General features: G+C 46.2%; 4 protein-coding genes across 4 annotated transcripts in view; 2 read left to right on the top strand and 2 right to left on the bottom strand.

The window, feature by feature from the left end:
• Nucleotides 1-10,402, top strand: part of CSUI_008237 (ubiquitin carboxyl-terminal hydrolase) — a 16,595-nt gene extending 6,193 nt beyond the window's left edge. Inside the window, exons 3-4 of the mRNA XM_068068371.1 lie at nt 1-8,996; nt 10,000-10,402. The exon at nt 1-8,996 is cut by the window's left edge and continues 1,453 nt beyond it. Of these exons, the coding sequence (XP_067919655.1) occupies nt 1-8,624 (8,624 nt within the window). The 3' untranslated portion in view covers nt 8,625-8,996; nt 10,000-10,402. The remainder of the gene's footprint in view (nt 8,997-9,999) is intronic.
• A 323-nt stretch (nt 10,403-10,725) lies between these two features.
• Nucleotides 10,726-15,173, bottom strand: CSUI_008236 (splicing factor 3b subunit). Its single transcript, XM_068068370.1, has 3 exons — nt 13,988-15,173; nt 13,048-13,171; nt 10,726-12,327 (listed from the first exon to the last, which is right to left on the bottom strand). Exons 1-3 carry the CDS (start codon nt 14,077-14,079, stop codon nt 12,148-12,150), a joined length of 396 nt encoding a protein of 131 aa, XP_067919654.1. The 5' UTR covers nt 14,080-15,173; the 3' UTR covers nt 10,726-12,147.
• CSUI_008235 (mitochondrial atp synthase epsilon) lies at nt 14,279-17,236 on the top strand. The gene is made up of 3 exons (XM_068068369.1): nt 14,279-15,461; nt 16,374-16,468; nt 16,829-17,236. Exons 1-3 carry the CDS (start codon nt 15,397-15,399, stop codon nt 16,891-16,893), a joined length of 225 nt encoding a protein of 74 aa, XP_067919653.1. The 5' UTR covers nt 14,279-15,396; the 3' UTR covers nt 16,894-17,236.
• A 1,533-nt stretch (nt 17,237-18,769) lies between these two features.
• On the bottom strand, nt 18,770-22,356 carry CSUI_008234 (60s ribosomal protein). The gene is made up of 5 exons (XM_068068368.1): nt 21,542-22,356; nt 20,744-20,872; nt 20,281-20,392; nt 19,294-19,536; nt 18,770-19,069 (listed from the first exon to the last, which is right to left on the bottom strand). The coding sequence occupies exons 1-5, from the start codon at nt 21,545-21,547 to the stop codon at nt 18,783-18,785; spliced, it is 777 nt and encodes a 258-aa protein (XP_067919652.1). The 5' UTR covers nt 21,548-22,356; the 3' UTR covers nt 18,770-18,782.
• Between the last annotated feature and the right edge of the window lie 545 nt (nt 22,357-22,901).

Raw genomic sequence — 22,901 nt, 5'->3', positions numbered from 1 at the left:
AGAGAAGAACGAAAGATGTCTCTCATCGTCATCATCATCATTCCTCTTCCCCGTCTGATTCTTTTCATGTGGAAACAAGGAGGATGGAAGAAGGACCAAGAAGTTCAGAAACCATTCCTCATAGGGGGAAAGAAGAAGAAGAGGACGCTGCCCTCAATCAGTTACTTGTTTCATCGAGAATACATGACTTCTTATCCTCTTCGCCTTCGGAGATAGTCACACCATCGCCTAATAGTAGGAGTAGCAATAGTGGGAGACTTGGTGAGAGTTCAAGTCATTCACCTCGGAGTAAAGAACGTACATCGACAGTCCGACGATTCTCAAGTCATGACAAGAAAGATCTTGAGAAGCTAGAGAAAAAAGAAGCGGATTTTCCGTCAGCTTCATCTCTTGCATCTTCATCTTCGTTGTCTAGTGAAGTCGACAGGAGAGAAGACGAAGAAGAAGAAGAAGAAGAGAAAGAGAAATCAGACAGTGAGCTCATGAGGAGTAGAAGTCTACATGCGAGCCTACAGTCTTCATCATCACTCTTTGTTTCTCCGTCATCATCCTCATCGTCCTTATCTTTAGAGAAAATGATGGACCAGACTTCTTCTTTCTCTGCCTCTCCTCTACTTTCCGGAGAAGGGAACAGAGGAAGAGGAGGAGAAGTAGGCTCTTCTCTCATGATGACCACTCCTTCCTCGTCAGCAGTGTCTTCTTCATCGGCTTCTTCTTCAACAACGAGAGAGATGTTTTCTGCCTCGGCTTGTCCTCCCCCTAGTCCATGTCTTACGGGAACTTCTCCCTTCTCCTCGGGCTCCTCGTCGTCGTCGTCATCTCTTCTTGCTCCTCTCAGACATGATGAACCTGACATAGGAAAAGAAGAAGACGTCCATCTTCATCTTCGTCTCAGTGACCTCGGAAAGAGGGAGATCACCCATCTCCATCATCATCATTGTCCTCTGCAAAGAGCAGAAAAGGATAGAAAAGAAGACATGGATGCTTTTACTTCTCCGAATAGCTCTACAGTGCGTCTCTTGGAGCAAGTCATCCAACATCAAGGAACCGTTCTTCTACGAGAAAAGCTTGAGAGAGCTTTAATAGGGAGATTAGTTCAAGTCCCTGTTCCTTGTAGTTGCTGTTGTCGATGTGACGATGACCCAAGATTCGTGTCAGGAGATAAGCTAGGAAGATCTACCCATGCACTGGATGATAGACAGAAGATACACAGAGAAGCGAAAGGGGAAGAAGGAGAAGAGAAAGAGCGAAGAGCTCCTATGAGGAACCCTTCATGCGAAAAAGAGATTCAGCATCATCAGCATCTTCTTCTTCATTCGACCCCATGTTCTCTCTCGTCCTCTTTTTCACTGTCTTCTTGTTTATCTTCTCCTTCTTCTCTTTCATTATCTCCTTTCCCTAGTAACAAGACGCCTCTTGATGATTCTTCTCTTTCTCCACAGAAAGAGAAGATCAAACCTTCTCCTTTCACTCCTGAAGGCATTCGCCGCTGTCGGTTTCCAGCACCTCTATCGTCAACGGGTGAAGGAGATGGTCTCTTTTGTCTCGACACTTCTCTTTCATTGCCTTCTTCCCTCTCTACGTCATCATCGTCTGATCTCCTAGAAAAGGGTCTTATCTCATTAGATTCCTCTTCAAATACACATCTTTCTCTTATGTCATCTTGCTCTTCTTCCTCTTCTCTTTCATCCTCAAAGATTCCTGGCGTAACCACCGAAGTTTTCTGCGGTGTATTGCCACTCCGTCTACCTGAGAGAAGTCGCTGGCTATCGAGTCGCACGAGAGTCTCTCTAAGAGGGAGTAGTCACAATGCTACTTCTACCACTACACCTCCTAAACAGTCTTCATCTTCTACTTCAGGCAGCAGTCTCCTTTCCTCAGGCAATCTCCCATCTCGAAAAGATCATTCACAAGGAGAGAAGAGAGGAAAAGCAGACGAGAAGATTTCCTCTTCGTCGATAAGAGAAGAGTCTCCGCGTCGGAGTCATAGCAGCAGTGGTAGGAAGGGGAGTACTAGAAATAGTAGGTCTGTGAATGAAGAGAGAAACGTCTCTGGAGAAGGAGAGAGAGAGGGGGGAGAAGGGAATTGTAGAACAAGAGACAGCAGTGTTCCTCGAGATCGACAAAGAGGCCCTTCTTCGTCGTCTTCTTATCAGCACCAACAGCAGCCTCATCGTCGTAATGAACAGTCACCTGTGACTCTTGAGGAATGTTTGTCTTTAGCTTTCGACCCATCCGCTTCATCTTCCTCATGCTGTGATGGAAAAGAAAGAAGAGAAGGAACAAGAGGAGACAGAAAGATCAGAACTTTTCCCTCACCACGAACTCAGAATAAAGGGGCAGATACTAGTAGAAAGAGAAATCAGAGGAAGAACAGTAGTAGCAGCAGTCATCGAAGTCGAGATCGAAGAAAGAAAGCAAGTGGGGGGGCTTCGTCATCCATAGTGATAAGTAGTACTAGTAAGAGGGAGAATCCTACAGAAGATCCTCATCTTGTGAGAGAAGCAGACGAAGAAGTACAGGAGATGAAAGAGACATCTCTATCGCCAACTCAACAAGAGCAGCAGAGGAAACAAGATGAAGGATGTGAGAAACGAAGCGGAGAAGAAGAGAAAGCCGGAGAGATAGAGGGTGAAACAAGTCTCCATGCGGGCCATCTCAGTGATAAGACGAGTCTTATCAGATGTCTAGACTGTGGCAAATGGAAGAAAAGACTTCTCTCTTCTTCTTCTTCACCCCCTCCGCCGTCTTCTCTCATGTCCTCATCTCCTACACATGAGAGTGGCGTTTCAACATCAAGAAGTCCCAAGAAAGAAGCCGAGAAAACTTCAGACCCCTCCATGATTCCCCCGTCTTCTCTTAGTCAAGATCAAACGAAGAAGAAAGAAGCAGATGATGAAACTCCTCACAAGGTGGGAGGATGTCTCAGTGATTCTCTAGCAACGAAAGAAAACCTCGAGAAGGAAGAAGAAAGGGACAAGGATGATGAGAGGAACCCCGATCATCATGGTCCACTCCATGTTTCACAGGAACAGCCTTCCTCTTCTCCTCCTCCTCCTCCTCTTTTCTCTTCTTCTTCCCCCTATTCTTCTTCTTTTATGGAGAGTATGATATGCTCTCAATGTAATCAACTCCATATGAAGACGTTTCTTGGAAAGCTCCCCGATCTTCTTATTCTCCAATTACCTCGCAGTAGTATTGTAGGAACGTCTTCGTCAACGGGGATCGGTCGATATGGAGAGAGTGGCTCAGGGGCCTCATTGTCAGTGAAGAGCTCCGCTTTAGCAACAGCTGCATCTGGGAGAGGTTTCAAGATCAAAGCTCATGTAGAATTTCCAAAGACTTTACACAAGTTACTTCATCCTCATTGTCTCTTCTCATCTTCATCTTTCAGAGATCTTTGTCGACGGTCTTTCTTCTCGAGTCGGTTGAGAACTGATTTGAAGAAGAAGAATAAGAATGAGAGACAAAAGGATATCGAGGGGATTATGAAAGAAGAAGGAGAAGAACAGTCGTGTATGAAGAGAAGAAGGGTGTCTAGGGACATGATGTCTTCTTGCAAGAAGGAGAGATGTGGTGAGAGAGGAAAGAAGATTGAGAAAGATGAAGAACACGAGGAAGAGAGAAGGACAGAGAGAGAGAGATCTTGGAGTCTGCAGGAGGAGAGGTGTTGTTTAGATCAAACAAGTGACGAGGAAGAGAGATTATTTGAGGAGATGTATACATCTCTTCTTTCAGCTGATGATGATGATGATTCTTATCTTAACAGTCCATCTCCACGTGTATATACACTTCGTGCAGTTATTGAACATCAAGGTCGCAGTGGTATAGGTGGGCATTATGTATGCTATAGAAGAGAAACACCATGTCTCGAGAAGAAGAAACAGAAAGAATTCAAGAAGATGAAGAAAGGAAAGGTCTGCGATAGTTCCACATCCGCAGTGAATTCGACCAGCAGCTCATATCTCTCTTCAGTAGAGACGTCTGATAAAGATAAAGAAGCTACAACAATTCTCACCTCTTCTTCTTCTTTATTTCCCTCTATAGACATCTGCTTCTCTCAGACAAGAAGGACCTCGGATCATGGTGTTCCTTCTCTTATGCTTGCATCACCTTCTTTATCTCAGGCACAGAGCGATCAAGGGGAGATCTCGGGTAGCCAATCCCATAATAGTCATGATGACAGCAGTCTGCATTCTCTCGCAAAAAAGGGGAAAAGGAATTCTGTAGATCAAAAAGAAGAGAAACGTCAGTCTTCTTCTCTTTCGTCCTCATCGTCAAAGGTAGAGACAACGCCTTGGGCAACAGAAGCTTCAACCTCCCGACGTTCGACACAGAAGAATCAGATCTCTTCTTCTTCGTCGTCGCCGTCTTTCTCACCTTTCTCTTCATGGAAAGAAGAAGAGAAGAGTGAAGATGAAAAGGAAGAAGAGAATAAAGAAGAAGAAGAAATCTGGTGGGAAGTGAATGACGCTCAGGTAACAAGAACATCTTGGGATAGAGTTCGTTTGTGCCAGGCTTACCTTCTGATTTATGAAAGAGAAGAAGAAGAAGAGGAGGAGGAGGAGGAAGGTTCTTTGCATTCATGGGGTCTTGTTGAAGAAAGTTGTGCGTATTCTACTCTGTCTTCATCTTCATTGAGGAGAGACAAACAAGGAAGAGAGAGGGTTATCTGTGATGAGGTAGACGAGGAGAAGTTAGAGAGAGATGACGTTCAGCATCAAAAAGAGCATCTCATGAAGAAGGAGAAAGAAGAAGGAAGAGAAGAAGATTTGCTCTGTAAGAATAAGAGGGGGGAACCAAAAGAGAAGATGTGTCCTTCCTCTTCTCCTGCGGATGAATCTCGTCCGAGAACAGGTCCAGAAGGGCTTGAAAAGATGGCGACGAAGAAGATGAAAGATGAAGAGAAAGGTGTGACTGAAATAGAAGTCAAAGACGAAGAAGATGAAATTCATGGAGAGAGCAAAGAAACAGAAGTGGACGAGGGGAGAAGAAGAACAAGTACAACAGCCACTGGAGTGAGGACCAGATCTTCTCATGAGAGAAGATCGAGTGCAAGAAAGAGAGAAAGGACAGCGACTACCATCAATGGTGATGGTCGTGGTGCGACTGCTTGTGAAGAGAAGGAGAAGAAGATGAAGAGTTCTAAGGAGGAGAGTCAAGAAGATCGCTCAATAGACGAGGTTGGCGATGATGTCTTGCCTCCTCTGAAGAAGACAGAAGAAGAGAAGGGCGACGACTCATCAGCATTATCAGGTGAAAAGAGAAATGGAGAAGAAGAAGAAGAGAGAGAGAAGGAGAAAGAAACAGATGAAAAGAGAAAGAAGAGCGAATGCAAAGAAGAGAAAGAGAAGAAAACGAGGATGGAGAGAAGAAAAGACTTCAACGGAGGACAAGAAGAAACACCTCTTTCTCCTTCTCAAGAAGAAAGAAGAGAAGGGATACGGTCATGCAGAAAAAGCGAAAGAAGAACTCCACGAGGAGGAGTGTCAGAGAATGAAGGTATTAAACTTTCCCCGATGTTGATGTGTGGTGTATCGGATGATAGCCACCGTATGAGATCGGAGAATTGTTCCATAGTAGGTGGTATACGCACATCTCCGTCTACAAGAAAAATAGAGAAAGAGAAGGAGAAGAACGAAGTACAAGAGAGTGACTCAAATACGAAGGATTCTACGTCGGTTGTCTCCCGTCGAAGTCTCTCAGAAGAAGAGAATGGAAAACGTGCTGGGTCAAAGAAGAACCTCTCGTCAGGAATGAAGAAGACGGCAGCAAACAAGGTAGAGAAAGGGATTGACCTCGATGACGAAATGAAGGTGAAGGAGATACGTGATCGTAGCAGTCCCCTTCATGATGAGAGAAAGCCTTCAGAGTTAGGAGAAAGAGGAGGGGACAGAGGGAGAGTGATTGATCTAACAGAGTTACGTACGTTACCTTGTGAAGAAGTAGAAGAAGAGAAGATACATAAAAATGAAAAGACAGACTTGACTCCAATGAAAAAGATAAAGAAGAAGAACACCAACAGTAAAGGTCTATGCTTGAGGGATGGTCAGAAGAAGGTGGAGGTCCAAGCAAGCAGAAGAAGTTCAAGTGGTGGAGATCGCAGTAGTATCAGTAGACATGTTGCGACGCTCTTTCAGAGGACAAAGAGAGGACGTTCTTCTGATGTAGAGGAGGGGAGATCTCGCGTCGCCTCTCCTTCTCTTTCTCTTGAAGAGAGAAAGAAACGATATTTGCGTTCGACCGTTCCGTCTTCTCCCGATCACCATTCGAAAGCCCTCTGTAAGGCAGTAGGGAAAGAACGACAGACAGAGGAAGACAGAGGTGATACTAAACAAGAGAAGAAGAAGGAGAAGGTTAAAGGAAGACTCCTGGATGACGATAAAGAAGTCTATATCGATGCTTATAGAACCCCTCCTCGAGTCAAAGGGGGAGAGAGTGGAAGAAGAAGAAGTCCAGGAGAAGAAGAGGGAGTCGTGAGAACGGGGACAGAAGAAAAAGAAGAGAAAGATGATTTAGATAGTCGAAATCGGTGCGATTCTTCTTGTATACTGCCTTCATCGTTATCTTTCTCTCCATCCTCATCTGGAGAGAGATCTCCTACTGTAGAAGTGGCTTCAAGAGAAGATTCTCATTCCTCTTCCTCCGCTGCGGAGAAAGAAGAAGAGAAGAAGATGGGCAGTAGAGAGATAGACAGTGAAGTAGGAAAGAATGAAGAAAGAACCATACTAGACGAGAAAGAGATAAACGGTTTGGCGCCAGCCACATCTTCTACGAGGGAGACGGATATGAAGATCATTTCTTCTTCTGACTTTCCTGCTGGAATGAGCAGGCCCCCGTCAGGGCATGATAATCTTGTCGATGCAAAACAATCGATAGCACCGACAAGCGATGATGCAATGGGGAGGTGTCCTGGAGTGGATATGAAAGCGACATCTATGATAGTCATGGAGACGCATAGTAGCAGTAGCAAGGGGAGTAAGAGCTCCTGTGACTCGATCTTCTTCTGTTCGAGTAGGAGTAGCAAAAATACTACCGAGAGAAGCAGTAGTAAACATGGTAAGAAAGCTTTCGCATCGTCAGTGAGTAGCCCTCGGGGTGCAGAAGAGAAAGAAGAAGAGAATGAAGACAGCGGATGCCACCATGAGAGAGACATAGATGATAGTGGCTATACTTCTCTTGAATCGACGTCTATTTCACATGATAATTACTCAAGTATCGACTCATCTCAATCACGTGGGAGTAGTATGAGTAGAAGTCTTCAGGGGATTCTAAGTCCAACGACTACAGGAGAGCAGAGCTCCAGTTATATCTCTCATGTTCCCTTATTCTTATCGTCATCCTCCCTCACTCACCTTCGTCATGGCCAGGAACAAGAAGAGAGAAGAGAAGAAGGCGTGGGTGAAGAAGAGGAAGAAAACGAGAGGAAAAGAGGAGAGAAGGAGGAAGGAGGTCATCTTTCAGTAGGGACGGGCTTACAACAGGTTGAAGGCACGCATCTTTCTCCCCTCCTCAGATCGGATAGGCTAGTGGTTCATACCTCACGAGGAGAAGAAGAAAAAGAAGAAGAGGAGAAGGAACAACACCTCGATGATCCTAAGGAACATGAGGAAGAGTATGTGAAGAAGAAAGAAAGAATGACTATACTTGGTCCTCCATCTGATAAGAAGGATAGCAAAGAAGAAGGTTCTTCTTCCTTTCCTTCCTCCACAAGCAGTCAAGTGGATACTCCTTCATCTTCTTCCACTGCCCCCGTTGCGATCAACGCGAGGGGTCGAAGACAGGGGGCTCTTAGCACAACATTAGGAAGAGGAAGATACCTCCTTCGTACATCCGAACAACAGCTTCACACCGAGAAAGAACAAGAAGAAGAAAGAAAGAAACGTGAAGAAGAATCGCTTAGCCTGGCTTCATTGAGACCACGGGAATTAAGAAAACGATCGGCTATGGTGCCATGCGAGAATCGAGACAGCGGGGGAATGAAAGCACTTGGTCTGTCTGAGGAGGAGAAGAAGATTCCTTCTCAGTTACATTCTTCTATGTCTTCTTCAAAAAGAGATACCAAGACAAGTAGAGCAGAAGAAGGAGAAGAAGGGAGAAAAGAGGAAAAAGAAGGAAGATCACGACACGAGAATGTAGGAAGACCTACGCAACATCGAACGTATAACGGGGGTGGTCATAGTAGTAGCAAAGTCTTAAGAGAGAGGCATGTGATGAGTTCATTATCGTGTTCTCCTCAGCCATCGAAAAGAAGAAGAAAGAAAGATTTCGGAGATCTCAAAACAACGACAACAACAGAAGGGAAAGAAAAAGAAGTTTCTTTGTGTTCGACACGACGACTTTCATGCAGAATGATATGTAAGAAGGAAGGTCTTCCTGATCGTGAGAATCGTCACTCTTTGACTCCTTCTCGTACTCTATTGGTGAAGGGAAGCCTCCTGAACACTAGGGAGGAAGGGAATGCAAACAGCTGTATTCAAAAGATTGCAGAGAAAGACAGAGAAAAAGAAGAAGAAAAGAAGAAAAAGGCAGTTGTGAAACATCACGATGATATCCTGCAGTGTATTAGGAGATCATCACCACGCACGCTCAATACAAGGAGGAAGGAAACCCCCTCTTCATAGAGCGCCATCCAGTCTCTGCTATGTATCCATCTCTACAGATGTGTATGTATCTATCTCTGTAGATCTCTCTCTATACATATATCTTGATGTGTGTGTACGTCAAATGATGCGTGATGTGGGCCTTTGTATTGTATTCAGCTTCTATGTGTGTGTGAGATAGATGACGTGTGCAGAACAGGCAAGATCTTCTCTTTTTCTCCTCCTTATCTTTCCGTTCTTTTCCCGTTACTAACGATCGACACTAGTTGATTGATGTCTTATCCGGTCACATCTTCAGTTTTCATGTTCGTAAAGAGAGCGACTGACTGTCATTTATTTTTTTCCTTCTGCATGTTTGGTAAAGAAGTAAGGATCAGACACTTCAGACAAGAAGTAAGTTCTTTCTTCGAGGTGCATCTCATGCGTCGCGAGTCTTGAGAAGTTCAAAGAGGTAGAGAGCTCAACTACGAAGGTTCACGTTGGAGTGCTTGGAATTGCTGTAGGCTCTTCGTGATCGTCTCTCACTCCAACAATTCTAGAGAAGGTCTCGAGACAGTAGACAGTGAAAGATGAGCTTGTTGATCGATGGCGACGCTCGGGGCAGTACAGCACAGCCGGATGTTAACTAGCTAGCTAGCTAGCTGCAGCGTGACGCTTCGTTTGTGCCTTGCGGTAGTTGGGTGGTGGTCTTCACTCTTTTCTTGGTGGGAAGTCTCGTGTGAGGAGACACAAGGAGGGGAAAGAGAGCTTTTAGCTGGAGAAGCCTCAACAGCCCCCGAAGACGATGAAGGTCTTCTCAGCACGCATAGATAGATCTACGGATTGCAGAACCTACTAGTAGCGATAAAGATCTTGTGTGAGGAAGTTCCCACAGCCAGGTTACGGCAGGTGGTGATAGAGAGGCTCTCATTCAGATCGTGCGGGATCATAGTCGACATTGTAGGATGGAGTGTTGTAGGTTTTCTTTTTTTCTCTTTCTCTTCATCACACTTCTCGGCCACGTACTGCCGTCGAATCAATTGCTTTTTCGCGTACATCTATCTATTTGTATAGATATATCTATATAGATGAATAGATAGCAAGAAAGACAATGACTAACTAGAGGTCGAGTACTAACTACCGATGGGCAGTCCCATCCAGAGCTATATCGACTAGGGGGGATACATCATGTACTCATGAGCAGTCGCTTACTCGGAACAGCACACATGCAAGACGGACGTACAGATCTTTACGCTTACAGAGAGACTCTTCGTGGTTGTTTCTTCACCCCATAGGAGTGTACTGCATGGCGTGCATACATGCTGCTGGCTAACTGAACTCAGAACAGTAGCACACCCTCCCCCCCCTCACCCGCACATGTCTATCTATCTAGATCTTTGTGTCTTTTTCTCTGTAGTCATTTGATTTCGATGGAGAGTCCTCGTCGTATCTGTCAACGGTTGGCTAGACTCACGTTGAGGAAATAAGGACAACAGGATTATCATATACAAAGAAGACCTTCGCAATCTCTTTATTAGTATCTATCTGGCTAGTACGTCTTGGGCTCAAGTGAAGAAAGGGGCAAGAGGACTTGCATCTCTCAGGAGACATGTGAAAAATCAATCGACCGGCCGTGTACAGAGAGAGAGGATGATCAGCAGTCTTCTGGAGCTCCCTGTCTGTTCAGAGAAGTGCGTGAGAAGTTCTAAAGTCTTTTACTCCATCGATTACCAAGGAGATGTGTAGCGTTTTTTTCTTTATCTCATCATCATGAATGACAGGAAAATCACCGCAGTCTGTGTAAATGCTGTATGCCCGTAGAAGCAAAGACTCCCATCAAAAGCGATGGTGATGCTTTGCATCTCTCTCTCTTCTCCATGACACATTTCTAGCTAGCAAGTCAGACTTCTACCTAGCAATCGGCAAGAGAAGTCTGCAGCAGCAGCTTGAATGATGTGACTGACACTATCGCATGGGCTAGTGTACTGCATGCTTTCACTAGACTTGCAAGAGTCACGAGAGTCTGTCTCTTATCTACATATCACGCTAACTCGAGCAGGATTGGTAAGCACCCTCGCCGGTATGAAAATAGACAACCTAAAGCAAAAGCCATTGTATCGTGAATGAAGAAGCTTTGAATAATGTCTACAGATTTCTTCAGTTTTCTCTCTGTTCACAAGGAGATCTATATATGAAAAAGGTTGATCGATGGATCGGTCTCGCGCATGCAACCAAAAAGATTCACTCATTCGCACTTCGGCACCACCAGCTACAAATACGAAGCATGAGAAATCACATCCACCTCACATACATACACATGGATACATATCACCATCTCTGCATAAAAACACATGCACATAGGAGACACATTTATACAAAAGGTATGCCTACTGTATTTACACATAGGCCGTTAGTATCTTATGACAGGGCTATGCTTCTTCCTACACACAGTCAAACAGACAGACCTCCCTTGGTCCGCCAAGCATCATAAGTCATCGTCGACAAAAGAGCCAAGCTCACCTTCATCCATTACCCAACATGTACACACGATCAAGTCTCTCGCCTCACCTCCCCATACACAGTGAATATACAGAGAAATAAGTAAGATATACAGAGTCCTCCTACACATCGGTACGTATCACGGGAAGCCACTGGATGAATCTTTCCTCAAAACACTCAAGGAAAGACCATGTGACGTCTACTCACTCAGAGAGAAAGAGGAAGAATGAGAAAGACAAGAAAGAAGAAAATCTCACCATGGGCATTATCGCCTCGACCCTCATCGAATAAAGCCGATCTATCTATCTATCTATTGGATTCGTTCTTTCCTTCTACCTCTTTTTACTCTTAGAGTGAATGAAGAAAACTTCTCCTGTTGCACTTGATAAGAAAAAAGACGTCCTGTCTCCTACCCTCTCTCTCCCATTTCCCCTCTTGTACTTTCCTAGTGATGCATGCGCATGCATTCTTCTTCATTTCAACCTCACCTCTCTTTCTTACTGTTCTCGGTGTGCCCCCTGCCTTTCATACATTGAGAAAGAAAGAGGATGCAAACAAAGAAAACTGCAGTAGGGAGAATTTCTCTATATGGGCGTGAGCTATTATGAATCCCACAGATCTCTTCTCTCTCTCTGACCGTGTTTATCAGAAGAAAGAGTTATCCTAGACACCCGGAAGAGAAGGAGACAAAGTGGTTGAATGTGATTGAAGAGGGGAGAGACCCCCGAAAGAAAGAAAAGAAGAGAACTAGCTCATGATGAAAATCCTGAAAGTGAGAAGATTCACAACGGTATACGAGAGAGAAGAAAAGCAAAGACTCGATCATCGAACCGTAGAGGGAAGTCCTGCAATAGATTCTTCTTCCTCACTTCACACTTGTGCTTGAAACTCATCGTCCCTCTCTCCACCCGCACCGCCGCGACTCTTAGAAAAAGTTTAACTACCTTAGCATCCCGTAGAATGACTCCTCTCCTTCCTCTTCTTTCTTCTTTTATGTCTTCAAGAGAGTTAGCTAACACCTCAACGCTAAAGATAGACAAGAAGAGCACACAGAGAAGAGCGCATTTCAATCCTCGTCTTCTTCTTCAGCTTTTTGTCCTTTATGCTGATGCTCGGCTTTGATGTCTCCTTCTTCCGTCTTCTCTTCACCAGGGGCTCTTCTCCCCCCTCCGTTCGCGTCTTGTTCTTCTCCTTCTCCTCGCTCTGCTGACGGATCTGCGGGGTAAGCCACTGGTCGGGCCATTTGCTGAGTAGATCAAGAGATACATATGTCAGATAGGTAGGTCTATAGTAGATGGAAAAATCGTAAGAAGACATACACATACATCCATGCGGAACATGAGAGCCGTTACTCTTAACAAGCTTCCATCCACCTCTGAAAAGTGCATACCCTTGTATGCATCTATAGGGTACATCCAGGGCCTCTTTACACTGCAGCAGAACGATGTCTCTATCCACTGAAAGACATACAGGTCTACAAAGCGCACATCAGACCTGTCTATAGAGAGGCGAACATTTTCGCAAGTCATCGACAACCTACTGTCGAGAATGTATACCTAGAGCAGCTTCTACGTGAAGAGAGAAGAGACGGGCCCTCGGCAATCAGTCCACTGAAGGTCTTCTACGCCTTCTTCTCGTTATCTACACACATGTAGGTATACCTGGGACTTCTCTTCCTAGCCAACGGGAAGAACGAGCAGCCTTTAGAAAACTCTCACTTCCGTCTCTTCTCTCCCGCAGTCTCTCTCTGCCCTCGATGTATCTGTGACTTGGACTAGGGTATAAGATATACACTCAATAGATGCAGATCTACCCCTACATATATATATATATATGCATATATATATGTAACGAGTTCAAATGACAGATAGACCATCGAAAGAGAGCGAAGAGATGGGAATAGAAGACAAAAGAAAGAGATGAGAAAGATGATGATAAGCGCTTCTTGTTAGAAAGGAATCCTTACATTAAGAAATCGATAGCGAAGTCTCTTGATGTTCTCGTTCTCTACTACCGCAAAATACGCCAAACGAGAGTAATGCCCCACATGAGAAGCCAGGGTATCTCTCTGGATACTCGTCGCCCACTCTCTAAGGAGCAAGAAAGAAAGAAAGAAGGAAAACTATTGAATAGGACAGACCAAGATGTGCTGCTGTTTGATCGTAAGAAGAAGAATAGAACTCCACATCGAAGGAGGGGTTAGGCTAGGTTGACGACTGACTTTGAGTTCATTCGTCTGTCTCTCCTTTAAGGAAGGACTTCCTTCGAGTCTCCACCTCATGCAAAAAGAAGTGACTGGGCTGACAGTTTCGGATTGATGTACGGCTTCAGAGAAGAAAAAGAGAAGACGAAAGTAGAGAGAGGTGGGAGATAAACAGACACAGAAGAGACAGATAGGTATGAAGACTGATGGTGTGGATCCTGAGAGAAAGGGAAAAAAATAGGCATGACGGTCGTCTCCGCATACACAGTATATCAAGCATAGATACAAGTAGAGTGTAATTCTACATATACCCATAGAGTATAGACGATGCTGGGACACGTTTCCCTAGAGAAAACATCTAGGAAAATTTCATGTATAGAAAGGCTCAACTCGAGAGAAGACGTGTATGCGAGACCCAGGTAGTAAAGAAGATCAGACGCACTGGAAAGATGGTGTATATACTGCAGAGAAAAACGTCCGCTGGCTGAAGGCGCTTACCTGCCAGCTTACCTATATACGGAGAGCGACATCTATATGTATAATATACATATATATGTCTACATATGCATGTATCATCTATACATATACCTCTCTCTATACATACAAGAACAGATGTACATACTGGTGACACCATGGCAATACGGCTCTTACAGAGGGCCACCTGTCGGTATCCTAACAGCATAGTGAAAGGTCTAGTACGTACAGCTTAGAAGTATTAACGTTGCCTGTCCCCTGATATTTGCTCTGAAGATGCTGGAGCTGAGCCTGGATGCTGAAGCGATCATAGCTCGCCATCTTCTCTCCACTTTTCACCGGAGGAAAATCGGACTCAACAAAGAAAGAGAAAGATCTCGTGCTCTTCCTTGAAACAGAACGAGAGAAGTCTCCGTCAACTGTACTTGCAGTGTATGTACGCCGGGGGCGATCAAAGACCGGTACTGTTGGGGGAGAAGTTCAGACAGATGTATTGAGATTTACGAGAAGACTGACTGAGGATGGAAAGAAAGTTGAAGCGTAACTAAAAGGGCGGACCGGAGAAAGGCGGAGAGGTAACAGGGTGAAGATTCTGAAGATTCGCTAAGCTTGTATGAGATGCCTTGAAGAAGCGTAATGAAGGAAAGCAAGAAAGAAGAAGACGCCTTTCTCCAGAACGCGACTTGAAACACAACATGAAGTTCTTTACTCGCAAGCTAACAGTCACAGTCGACAAGAGAAATGCAAAGAAGCAAACGCAGCGGAAGGCGGCTGCAGAGACGAAAAGAATTCTGTCTTAGCGGAAGCTAAGAAGATACGACGGAAAGGAGGAAAAACTAACGAAGAGAAAGCAGAACCGAACGCTGCTGGGCCGCTCTACGCCTTGCTTGACGGCCGGGGAAACGAACAGAAGACTGCAAGACCGAAGCATTTACGTTGTTGAAGAAGGGAGAGAAAAAGAAGCAAGAAAGGCCTCTGTAGTTCGAGCCACCGTTACAGAAAAGATAGTTAAAGAAGAACTCACCGGGAGGGAAAAGATGACGACTGATGGGGTAGGGGATAGGGGAAGAAAGCGCATGCGTTTTGAATTACGAGAGAAAACTTCTCTAAGCACCGGAAACAAAGGATAAGCAAAGATTCACGAGCCGATACTTGTGCAGAGGTCTTAGCAGGGAGAGGAATTTAGCTTCCCGAGTGCTGCGTCGGCATTACACGTGTCTCTCAACTTAGTACGGCAAATATCCCGTCACCAGAGAGGCACAACGTACAAGAGAAGAAGAACTCATCCTTCGTTTCTTCGATTCTCTTCTCCCCTCGTCTATTCTATTGCGGGGATACCAAAGGAACTCTCCTTCTTCCTATCTTCTCTCCTCAAGACCCGGTGGACTTGAGGGCTGTACATCCATTCCGCGTTCTTTCAGTTTAGTGTGCTCTATTTGCTGGGGACAGTGTTGGGGAGAAAAAGACCCGTCGGCTCTCTTCCATCCTCAAGTTTTGTCTCTTCTCTCCTGATTCGTTCTTTTCTTCTCATCTGCATCCTGCTTCTCGTTCTTTCAGCGTCCCTCAAGCGGTGTGTTTTCTGTCCAAACTGAGCACCGCCTCTCTTGTCTTTGCGAGATTCACCAAAAAAGAAGAAAGATGTGGCGCAGTGCAGGGATTGGCTTTACAAGATATGCGGCAGAGATGGCCACTTTGCTGCGGCGGTAAGCCTACGATGAATAGAGGGGGGGAAAGGGGGTAGACTGGGTGTTCAGAAAGGAGAGTTTTCTTAGCTCAAAGTGGCTGCTGTACGTACACTCCGCTTATATCTGTTTGACCGGGAAAGACAAGCCTAGTATCGTGTGGGATCAGGTTTCCTCTGCACAGGAGAGCGAGAGGCTATGTGATTCACCGTGTCTTCTCTAGACAACGAGCTAGCGCTCTAGGAAGCTCCACACTACTGCTGAAGCAGTAGGACGTCTTCGCGTCTGTCCTCTTCGAAAAGATATTTTCAAAAGATGACTGTTTTGGGAAGGGGTTGTACTGGTTTTTTCATCGGAAGTACTCAGCTGCATGTAAAAGAGAGCACACGTTCACCAGGGGGGAGCTAAAAGGAAGAAAAATATAGATGCACCCAGCAGAAAGCGTTGGAGTGTACCGACAGTGGTTTAGTTGGCTTTTGTCTCTTCTGGTATATCTCGCTTGTATAATCATTTCCGTTCGCTGGTTCTGCTTTTTATCGCCCTCCTTATTACCGTACTGAAGAGAACATGAGGGGTGTATGTAGGAACTCACTTGGGTAGCTCCTTTGCAATCATCAGCCGTTGTGCATGTATCATCACCAGGTAGATACTGCATGTCCCTCTACGTAGATGCGTAGGGCCGGCCACCCGCTCTCGGTGTGCAACTGTGTAGGTAGATAGATAGCCACGTACTCGCACGCAGACAGGGCGAGAAAAGTAGAAAGATACACACATGTGGAAAGCCTATCTTGCAGGAAGGACGAAGTAGCAAAGAGATATAAGTATACGTGGATTCCTGTCGTCTTCACAGGGAGGTGTATACATGTGTCTGTATGTATGGAGAGCTAAGAGAAGCTATTTGTCTCGCACAACTTCTTGGGATTCTTTGTGTAGGTGTTTGAAAGAGCCTTACCGAACTCAGGCCATGCAGAAGAATCAAGTCCACTTAAAAGAAATTGTCTATGAGCAAGGCCAGCCCATCAGCCGAGGTAGGGATTCTTTCTACTGATTTCTTCTCAGCTCTTCCTGTTTGATACCACAGATTTCTGTATACAGAGCTAGAATAGGGCGTGTGACTTCAGTTCTCGAATGGCGACTGTGTGTGTGGCGCTCGTGCCCGTATGATTATCCATCTGTCTATCTCTATGTTTTTTCGTATGCCCACGTGAGCGGGGTTGTTGCCCAGCGCATAGGGGAGTGGGATTGTTTCCCGTGTTTGAAATTTCCGGACAGTATGAGCATGGTGTATCTATTTTTGATCAATGTATCTATCTATCTACGCCTTCGCGACATCCCTCATGTCTAAGTGTCCTTTCGTGTGTTTGCATGTTTGCACCGTCGTGTTTCAGAGACCTTTGAAGATTTCAAGAAGGCATTTGAAGCGGCGTCGAAACATGCTGGAGGAGAGAAATAGTCCTGTCGTGCTCTCTTCTTCTCGTCTCTTTTCCCCGGAATGATGATGAGAGGGATGTTACTAGAACATGGCTTAGAACTCTATGAAGCAAGGCATAGTCCGGCAACCTCGGATCATGACGTTCGGTTCTTTTTGGGGGGGGGAGATCGCCGGTAAAAAAAAAAAGGCCATCTGCTACGTCCAGGTGGACTGATGTCCGTGAAATGAAAGTCTTCTGTTTGGTGAAAAGTCGATTTTTTGTCTCTCGTGAAATCGAGATCATTCCTGTGAACGGCAAAAGTAGAAGGTGTACCTACACACAGAACAAAAAACTGCTGGTTTTTCATTGGGAGAAAGTCCCCACTCAGAGGACTGTCTGTTCCTCCCGTTCCTCACTCTCTCAATCGCATTCAGGCCCTCCTCCCCGCGTGCATTAGTTGCTCCACTTTCAGAAAGTCTGTAAACTCAGCACAGAAAAGCACGTTGGTGAATGCTACAACGAGCATGTCAATGTTTCTAAGCCGGTCATTTCTATAGGACAACAGAAAAACATCAGTAGGACACGCAGCCAGCCATTCCTTTTCTGGTGGTGCCGAGCTGGAGAGAACGTCTCGCGTCATGTTGCATGGCCAGAGTAATATTCATTCACTACTCCGACGAGCGGAAAGGACTTGTAAGAAGTCTAGTCCTCTCAAGTAGTGAAGAGGAACAGAAAGAGGGTCAACTACGACCGTCGAGATTGTTCGCTCCACCACTCGAGGCCGCTGCTGGTGCGCCTTAGAGATGTCATCTGTGAGCTGACAAGTGAAGATCTCATTTGCTCACTTTCGTGCCCGGTCCACTTGTTTTCAAAGAAAACTAAAGAAAACAAGGCGTTCCCTACAAAAACTGAAATGGTTTATCATCTTAAAAACTAGGTTTCTCCAAGTGGAACGAGCCCAGGGCTGCGGAGTACTAGACTCCGCAGCCCTCGCCTCCTTACAAAGGGATCGAAAGCGCCCGACACAGTGGCCTCTCTACACGGCAGTCGGTCCTTCTACGGGTCGGGAGGTAGTCGTCGAGTTCAGCCAGAGACAAAACTGGAGAATTCTGGAGAATCAGTCCGACGTCTATGGCGAGTCGCTGGGCACACTTCGATAATCTGAAGCAAGGTCTTTAGTCTGTAGATGGTATGGCGGACTGCCTGTTTGTCTTCTTCACCATGCAAGAGGAGAGGTATACGGCCCAGTCACCACTGATTCTTAAGATTTCCTAGATTTGTGTATTCTAATTCATTGGTAAGCTGCTTGTTGAGAAAACGCTCGTAGGGAGGTTCAGAAGATCCGTCCTCCACCTAGCTAGTTTGGTTACCTACCACCCGTCTTTACCACAACTCGCCGCTCCACAATAACAAAGCGGCTTCCGTTTCCTTTCGGAAGAAATGCTGGATTGCAGTTTCGCCCTTCTCGTGAGAGCCTCTTCAGGACAAGTTTGTAACGCGGAAGGCGGCTCTCTAGATTACGATACCCTCGTCACCTGAAACTGGGAACTGCGAAACCGACTGCCATCTCCGGCCGAAACCGGCATGCAAAGCCGCTGATCCAGATTTCATCCGCATTTTCTCTCGCGTTCCTCGACATCCGCCGCCTTTATGCTCTCCCTCATGCGGGGGTGCGGATCATCATCTCAATACAGAGAGATGGCTCCACAGAGAGGAAAACATTGACTACAGACTTGGTTAGTTGTTTAAGTCGAAACAATCCACCTTTTTCCATGAAGGGTGCGCACCGTGTTCTCCTGATGTATCCACTCCGAGAGAAAGGCTTATTGAAGGACAACAAGAAACCCTTGTACTCACTCAACATATACAATATAGTAAAGATGACTATATATGTATATATGTATCGAGAAAGAGACGAACAAGAGAGCTCTTAGGCCATACGCTGAATAAGCTCATTAATCATTTCCTCACGGTTACCCCAGTCTCCACCACGGGGCTCGTTGTATCCATGGCGCTTGCATTTGAACCCCTTACGAGGGGAGCTCAACTTGAAGGGCCACAAGAAGTTGTTCGCCTGCTTGAAGTACGGTCCACAGGTGTAGATCTCATGGACGATATCTTCAATACCATGGATGCCGTATTTCCCTAAGTTCTCAGAGATCACATCATTGCTCTGGAGTCTCACACGTGAGTGCGCACCGGGTTTGCCGACCTTGGCTGTAGAAAAAGAAACACACCAGAAATAACACACACCAAAGTGAGGCATGCGAAGAACCAGGAATTCGACTTACTACCGCGACGTCTGTATCCTGAATCCAGAAAAAAGGCGAGAGCTATGCAACAGAGAGATAGCAAGGCCTCATCGCCTATATATATATATATACTGCTCAGACTCCTGGTGCTCTTTTCCAAGGAGTAAGCTGAGGTGAGGGGAGACATACCATATCCGCGTTTGTAGACAAGCTGTCTGATAGTCTTCAGAGAAGGATATCCATAAGTAATGAAGGGTTGGACGGCCTTGAGCATCTCAACAGTAGCCTTGTTGACCTTGATGAAAACAGCGTTGTGAAGCTGACGGAGACGGAAGAGACGCAAGATCATCTTAGGCTTTGGCGCCAACTTGTTGATACCCTTAATACGGGTCGCAAGAATAACCTTCGCCTCTGGCTCCTTGTAGAATCCTCCTGCATGCAGAAAGAAACGACGGGAGAACGAAACAACACCTCCGTCCACCCCATGTCATATCTGAGGAACCCGGAATACTTCAGAGCTTCATCACATGATCTATGCGTACGGCGGGATGTATACACCAGAAGACAAAGCGTGAAGAACGACAGCCCGGCGAGATGTCTTCTCTCAGTAAGCGATTGGAAAAAAAAAATCCGCAGCTCATCCCAGTACGGGTGAGATTCAGACAATTGTCAAGTTTGTCATCATATAGACGATGCCGCCGCTTGAAAGAAAGACACCCCCGTAAAATACACAAGTACGCCGAATATCGACTCTATTGAGATGCTAGGCGTGAAGCAACTCGTACAACAGTGAGGAGAGAGAAACGATGGTGGAATGCTTCAAGCGTTATGAATGGTCACTACGAGACAAAAACATGGCAAGCACAGCAAGAAAGGACTGTCTTCTGTACGTGAAGAACCAGATCTGCTCACGGTAAATGGAAAAGAAAGAATTGTCTTTAGCTACATGGGGGAGATCAACGGACATATATAAAATACATGCATGTACGCATCTTTTTTGAGTGAAGAAACAAAAAGCAGGGTGACAACCTTCCACCTCCCAACCGACCCCTGCCATCTTGGTGTGTACATACACGTGCCTACGAGATTTCTTGGTAACAACCAAGTAGGTTACCATCATGACTTTGTTTCGTTCGATCACAAGACGGTATGTATACTGGAGAACAAAGAACGTACCCTTAGCTTTTGCCTCGCGCTTCAGCTTGATGAGGTTCTCGCGTTCCTTCCTGTATTCGCTCATATACTTGTATGTACGCATCTTCAGGGCATGACGTTGAGCACGCATCTTCTGTAAACACATCAACAAAGAAAGAAAAAATAGACAAAAGACAAGCGAATGCTCAAGTTGAAGAGACTTGACTCAAGCTCGCGTGTTAGGGGTGCATTGGTTGTACGATAGACGATAAGCACAGCGAGACGACAAGAGATCTTCTGCAACAGTTTGGCGAGAATCCATGAAAGGATCGTATTTGGCGAAGTCGCTGTGGTTGGGAGAGGACTCCTTCGCGGCTGTGTGGCATAGACAAGAGTGGTCCAATCTCCATCAGCAATGGGGCACGAGATATATGAGCCCACGTTCTACAGTGAACTGAACTGCTCTGAAAGGAGAAAGAAGTAGAGGTATGAGGGGACACCGTACCTTCACGCGACTCTCCTTGGCCTTCTTCAGTCTGTCAAGAAGCTTGACATCCCTGGCAATCTTCACCTTCGTGCGTTCCTGCACTGGAACCCCCTCAACGGGTTTCAAGAGATTCACAGAAAACCGCTCCTAATGGAAAAAAAGACAAGACAGGACGGTAGAGAACGAGATTTCGCGGTCCCAGGCCTGCCGGTGCAATATACAAGCAACACCTCCGTACAAATCGTGTAAGATCTACTTCCAGGCCTCATCGCACAAGAGAAAAGAGACACCTTTACGAAATCGTGAATCTGAGAACAGGGTATCTTCATACGAAGAACATTCTCTGGAATCCGTGTTCTGCTTGCGGTCGGGAGAGCGCGCCGACCGGCTGCCGCGTGAGCGGTCTATTGCCCCCCCTACATGGACAAGCTGAAACCCTCAGTTGGCCTCAGTGAGGACGCGAGCCATAGACGAAGTGTGGTAGCACATGAAACAAAGAAAACTTTCAGAGAAGACTACGGGAAGGCGCCGCTTTTGTTAGCCGCATGTGGCTGTGGGGGAGAGAATCTCCCTGGTTGGCGGGGGCGGAGAGGCCTACCCGTCACATTCACACAACGGACCGATTTACATCCACGAAAAAAAAGAACCAGTTTACTCCTCCAAGCACTCAAAAAAGATATAGGCCACCACATCCGTAGAAACTCTTATCTTAAAACTCAACGCAGGGAGACAGACTTGTTCCGGCAATTTGCCCCACCAGTAGTCGCGACACCTATTGCCACTGGATGAGCTTGGGAGCCACAACGAGTGACTTACCGCCATTTTGAAATCAGGAAGCTGCCGACGGGAAGAAAAATGGCCCCAAAGAGTCAGAAAAGAAAAAGAGACAAAGGCCACCCACAATCGGCAAACTGTAGCTCCTCCTTACGATCTCATGCAAAGAGCCCACCCATACCCCCATGCGTGCAACCGTACGCAACAACACACTCTTCACCCGTCGAACCAGTATAGGGGGTAGGAACGAAGAACAAACACTCCGGGGGCAGTAATTGTGCTGGACGGGGGTCTTCGGTCTGCGATGTTGCGATAGCAGCCGCAGTAGTGGAGCATCTCCGTGAACGAAGAAAACTCAGTAGGCGATTAAAAAAACCGAATTTAGCTGGAGGTTATTTTTCGGAACACTGATATGGCAGCAGTTTCTTGTACTCTTGGCCCCCAGGTAATTTTAATGAAAGGAGCGGATGAACAAGTTTTTCACCGTCGGAGACAGCGAGAGACGCCTGTGTGAGGAGCAGTACATCACTCTGATCTTTCGGCAAGCAAGCCTTCCAAAATGTCCGGAGCTCCAGCTCGACAGGTCCTCTTCCACTGATAGAGACAAAGAGAAACGTCTGCTGTGTGAGAAGCAGTGCTTGTAACAGACCAGAGCCACTTTGTTGCGTCACTCTGGTCTCCCGCCGAATCTGGAGACAACCGCGTCCTACTCGTGAGGATCAACGGACTCGGGCGTGTGAACACCATCAAGGTGCGTGCTTCTGCTGCCATCCTGGGGGTCCCACTTCTTCGTGGATCACCTGACCGAGTTTGTAACCTCAAAAAGAGAAACAGCGAAAGTGTACTCTCGCCGTCTTACTACTCAGCAGTGACACAAGATTTCGACCTGAGTAGGTAGAGATCAGATCGGGCACGCTGTAGTTAGGGCGAAGGCTACTGTGGCTGCTGGGAGCCAATGGCTTCTCGACTGGTCTATGCGTCTTCTGTTCATCGACGACTGAAAGCGTAGGCCACGCGGAAAGAAAGTCGTCAGCGACACTAGCACGTGACCTCGGAACTGATGTCAGTACTCTTCTTCGAGGTGTGAATGACTGTACGGGCAAGAGATACGCCAACCCTGGGAAACGAGTAACACCCGCGAAGCGACATCCGGGCCGGTCTCTGACAGACAAAGATTACAGCGATCATATCCGCTGCCGAACGAACGGCACCCGCCTCCGCTCGTCAGCGAAAGGTGGCACGAACGGTCTTCAAGTGATTCCTCGGCAGACTAGTGCGCAGTTCCTCTGACTCTCTGCAGACAATGTGTCGTAGCAATGACAAGCGACTTCCACCTACGGCTAATCACTCTGAGTGGTGTCGGGGTAAACGTCTTGCCACGGTTGTAAAGGCTGCCGCAAGA

Source organism: Cystoisospora suis (genome assembly GCF_002600585.1).
Source record: "Cystoisospora suis strain Wien I chromosome Unknown contig_4572, whole genome shotgun sequence".
NCBI lineage: Eukaryota > Apicomplexa > Conoidasida > Eucoccidiorida > Sarcocystidae > Cystoisospora > Cystoisospora suis.
This window is presented reverse-complemented; position numbering and strand designations above follow the sequence as displayed.

Coding starts and splice junctions, on each gene's coding strand:
- CSUI_008235 (XM_068068369.1), top strand. CDS start 15,397: ATGTGGCGCAGTGCAGGGATTGGCTTTACAAGATATGCGGCAGAGATG. Junction 15,462..16,373: donor ATGGCCACTTTGCTGCGGCG/GTAAGCCTACGA, acceptor TTCTTTGTGTAG/GTGTTTGAAAGAGCCTTACC. Junction 16,469..16,828: donor AGGCCAGCCCATCAGCCGAG/GTAGGGATTCTT, acceptor GTCGTGTTTCAG/AGACCTTTGAAGATTTCAAG.
- CSUI_008236 (XM_068068370.1), bottom strand. CDS start 14,079: ATGGCGAGCTATGATCGCTTCAGCATCCAGGCTCAGCTCCAGCATCTT. Junction 13,172..13,987: donor AACGTTAATACTTCTAAGCT/GTACGTACTAGA, acceptor CTTGCTCCTTAG/AGAGTGGGCGACGAGTATCC. Junction 12,328..13,047: donor TTCGCTATCGATTTCTTAAT/GTAAGGATTCCT, acceptor TGATCTACTCAG/CAAATGGCCCGACCAGTGGC.
- CSUI_008234 (XM_068068368.1), bottom strand. Junction 20,393..20,743: donor CCAAGGAGAGTCGCGTGAAG/GTACGGTGTCCC, acceptor ATGTGTTTACAG/AAGATGCGTGCTCAACGTCA. Junction 19,070..19,293: donor TGTCTACAAACGCGGATATG/GTATGTCTCCCC, acceptor CTTTTTCTACAG/CCAAGGTCGGCAAACCCGGT.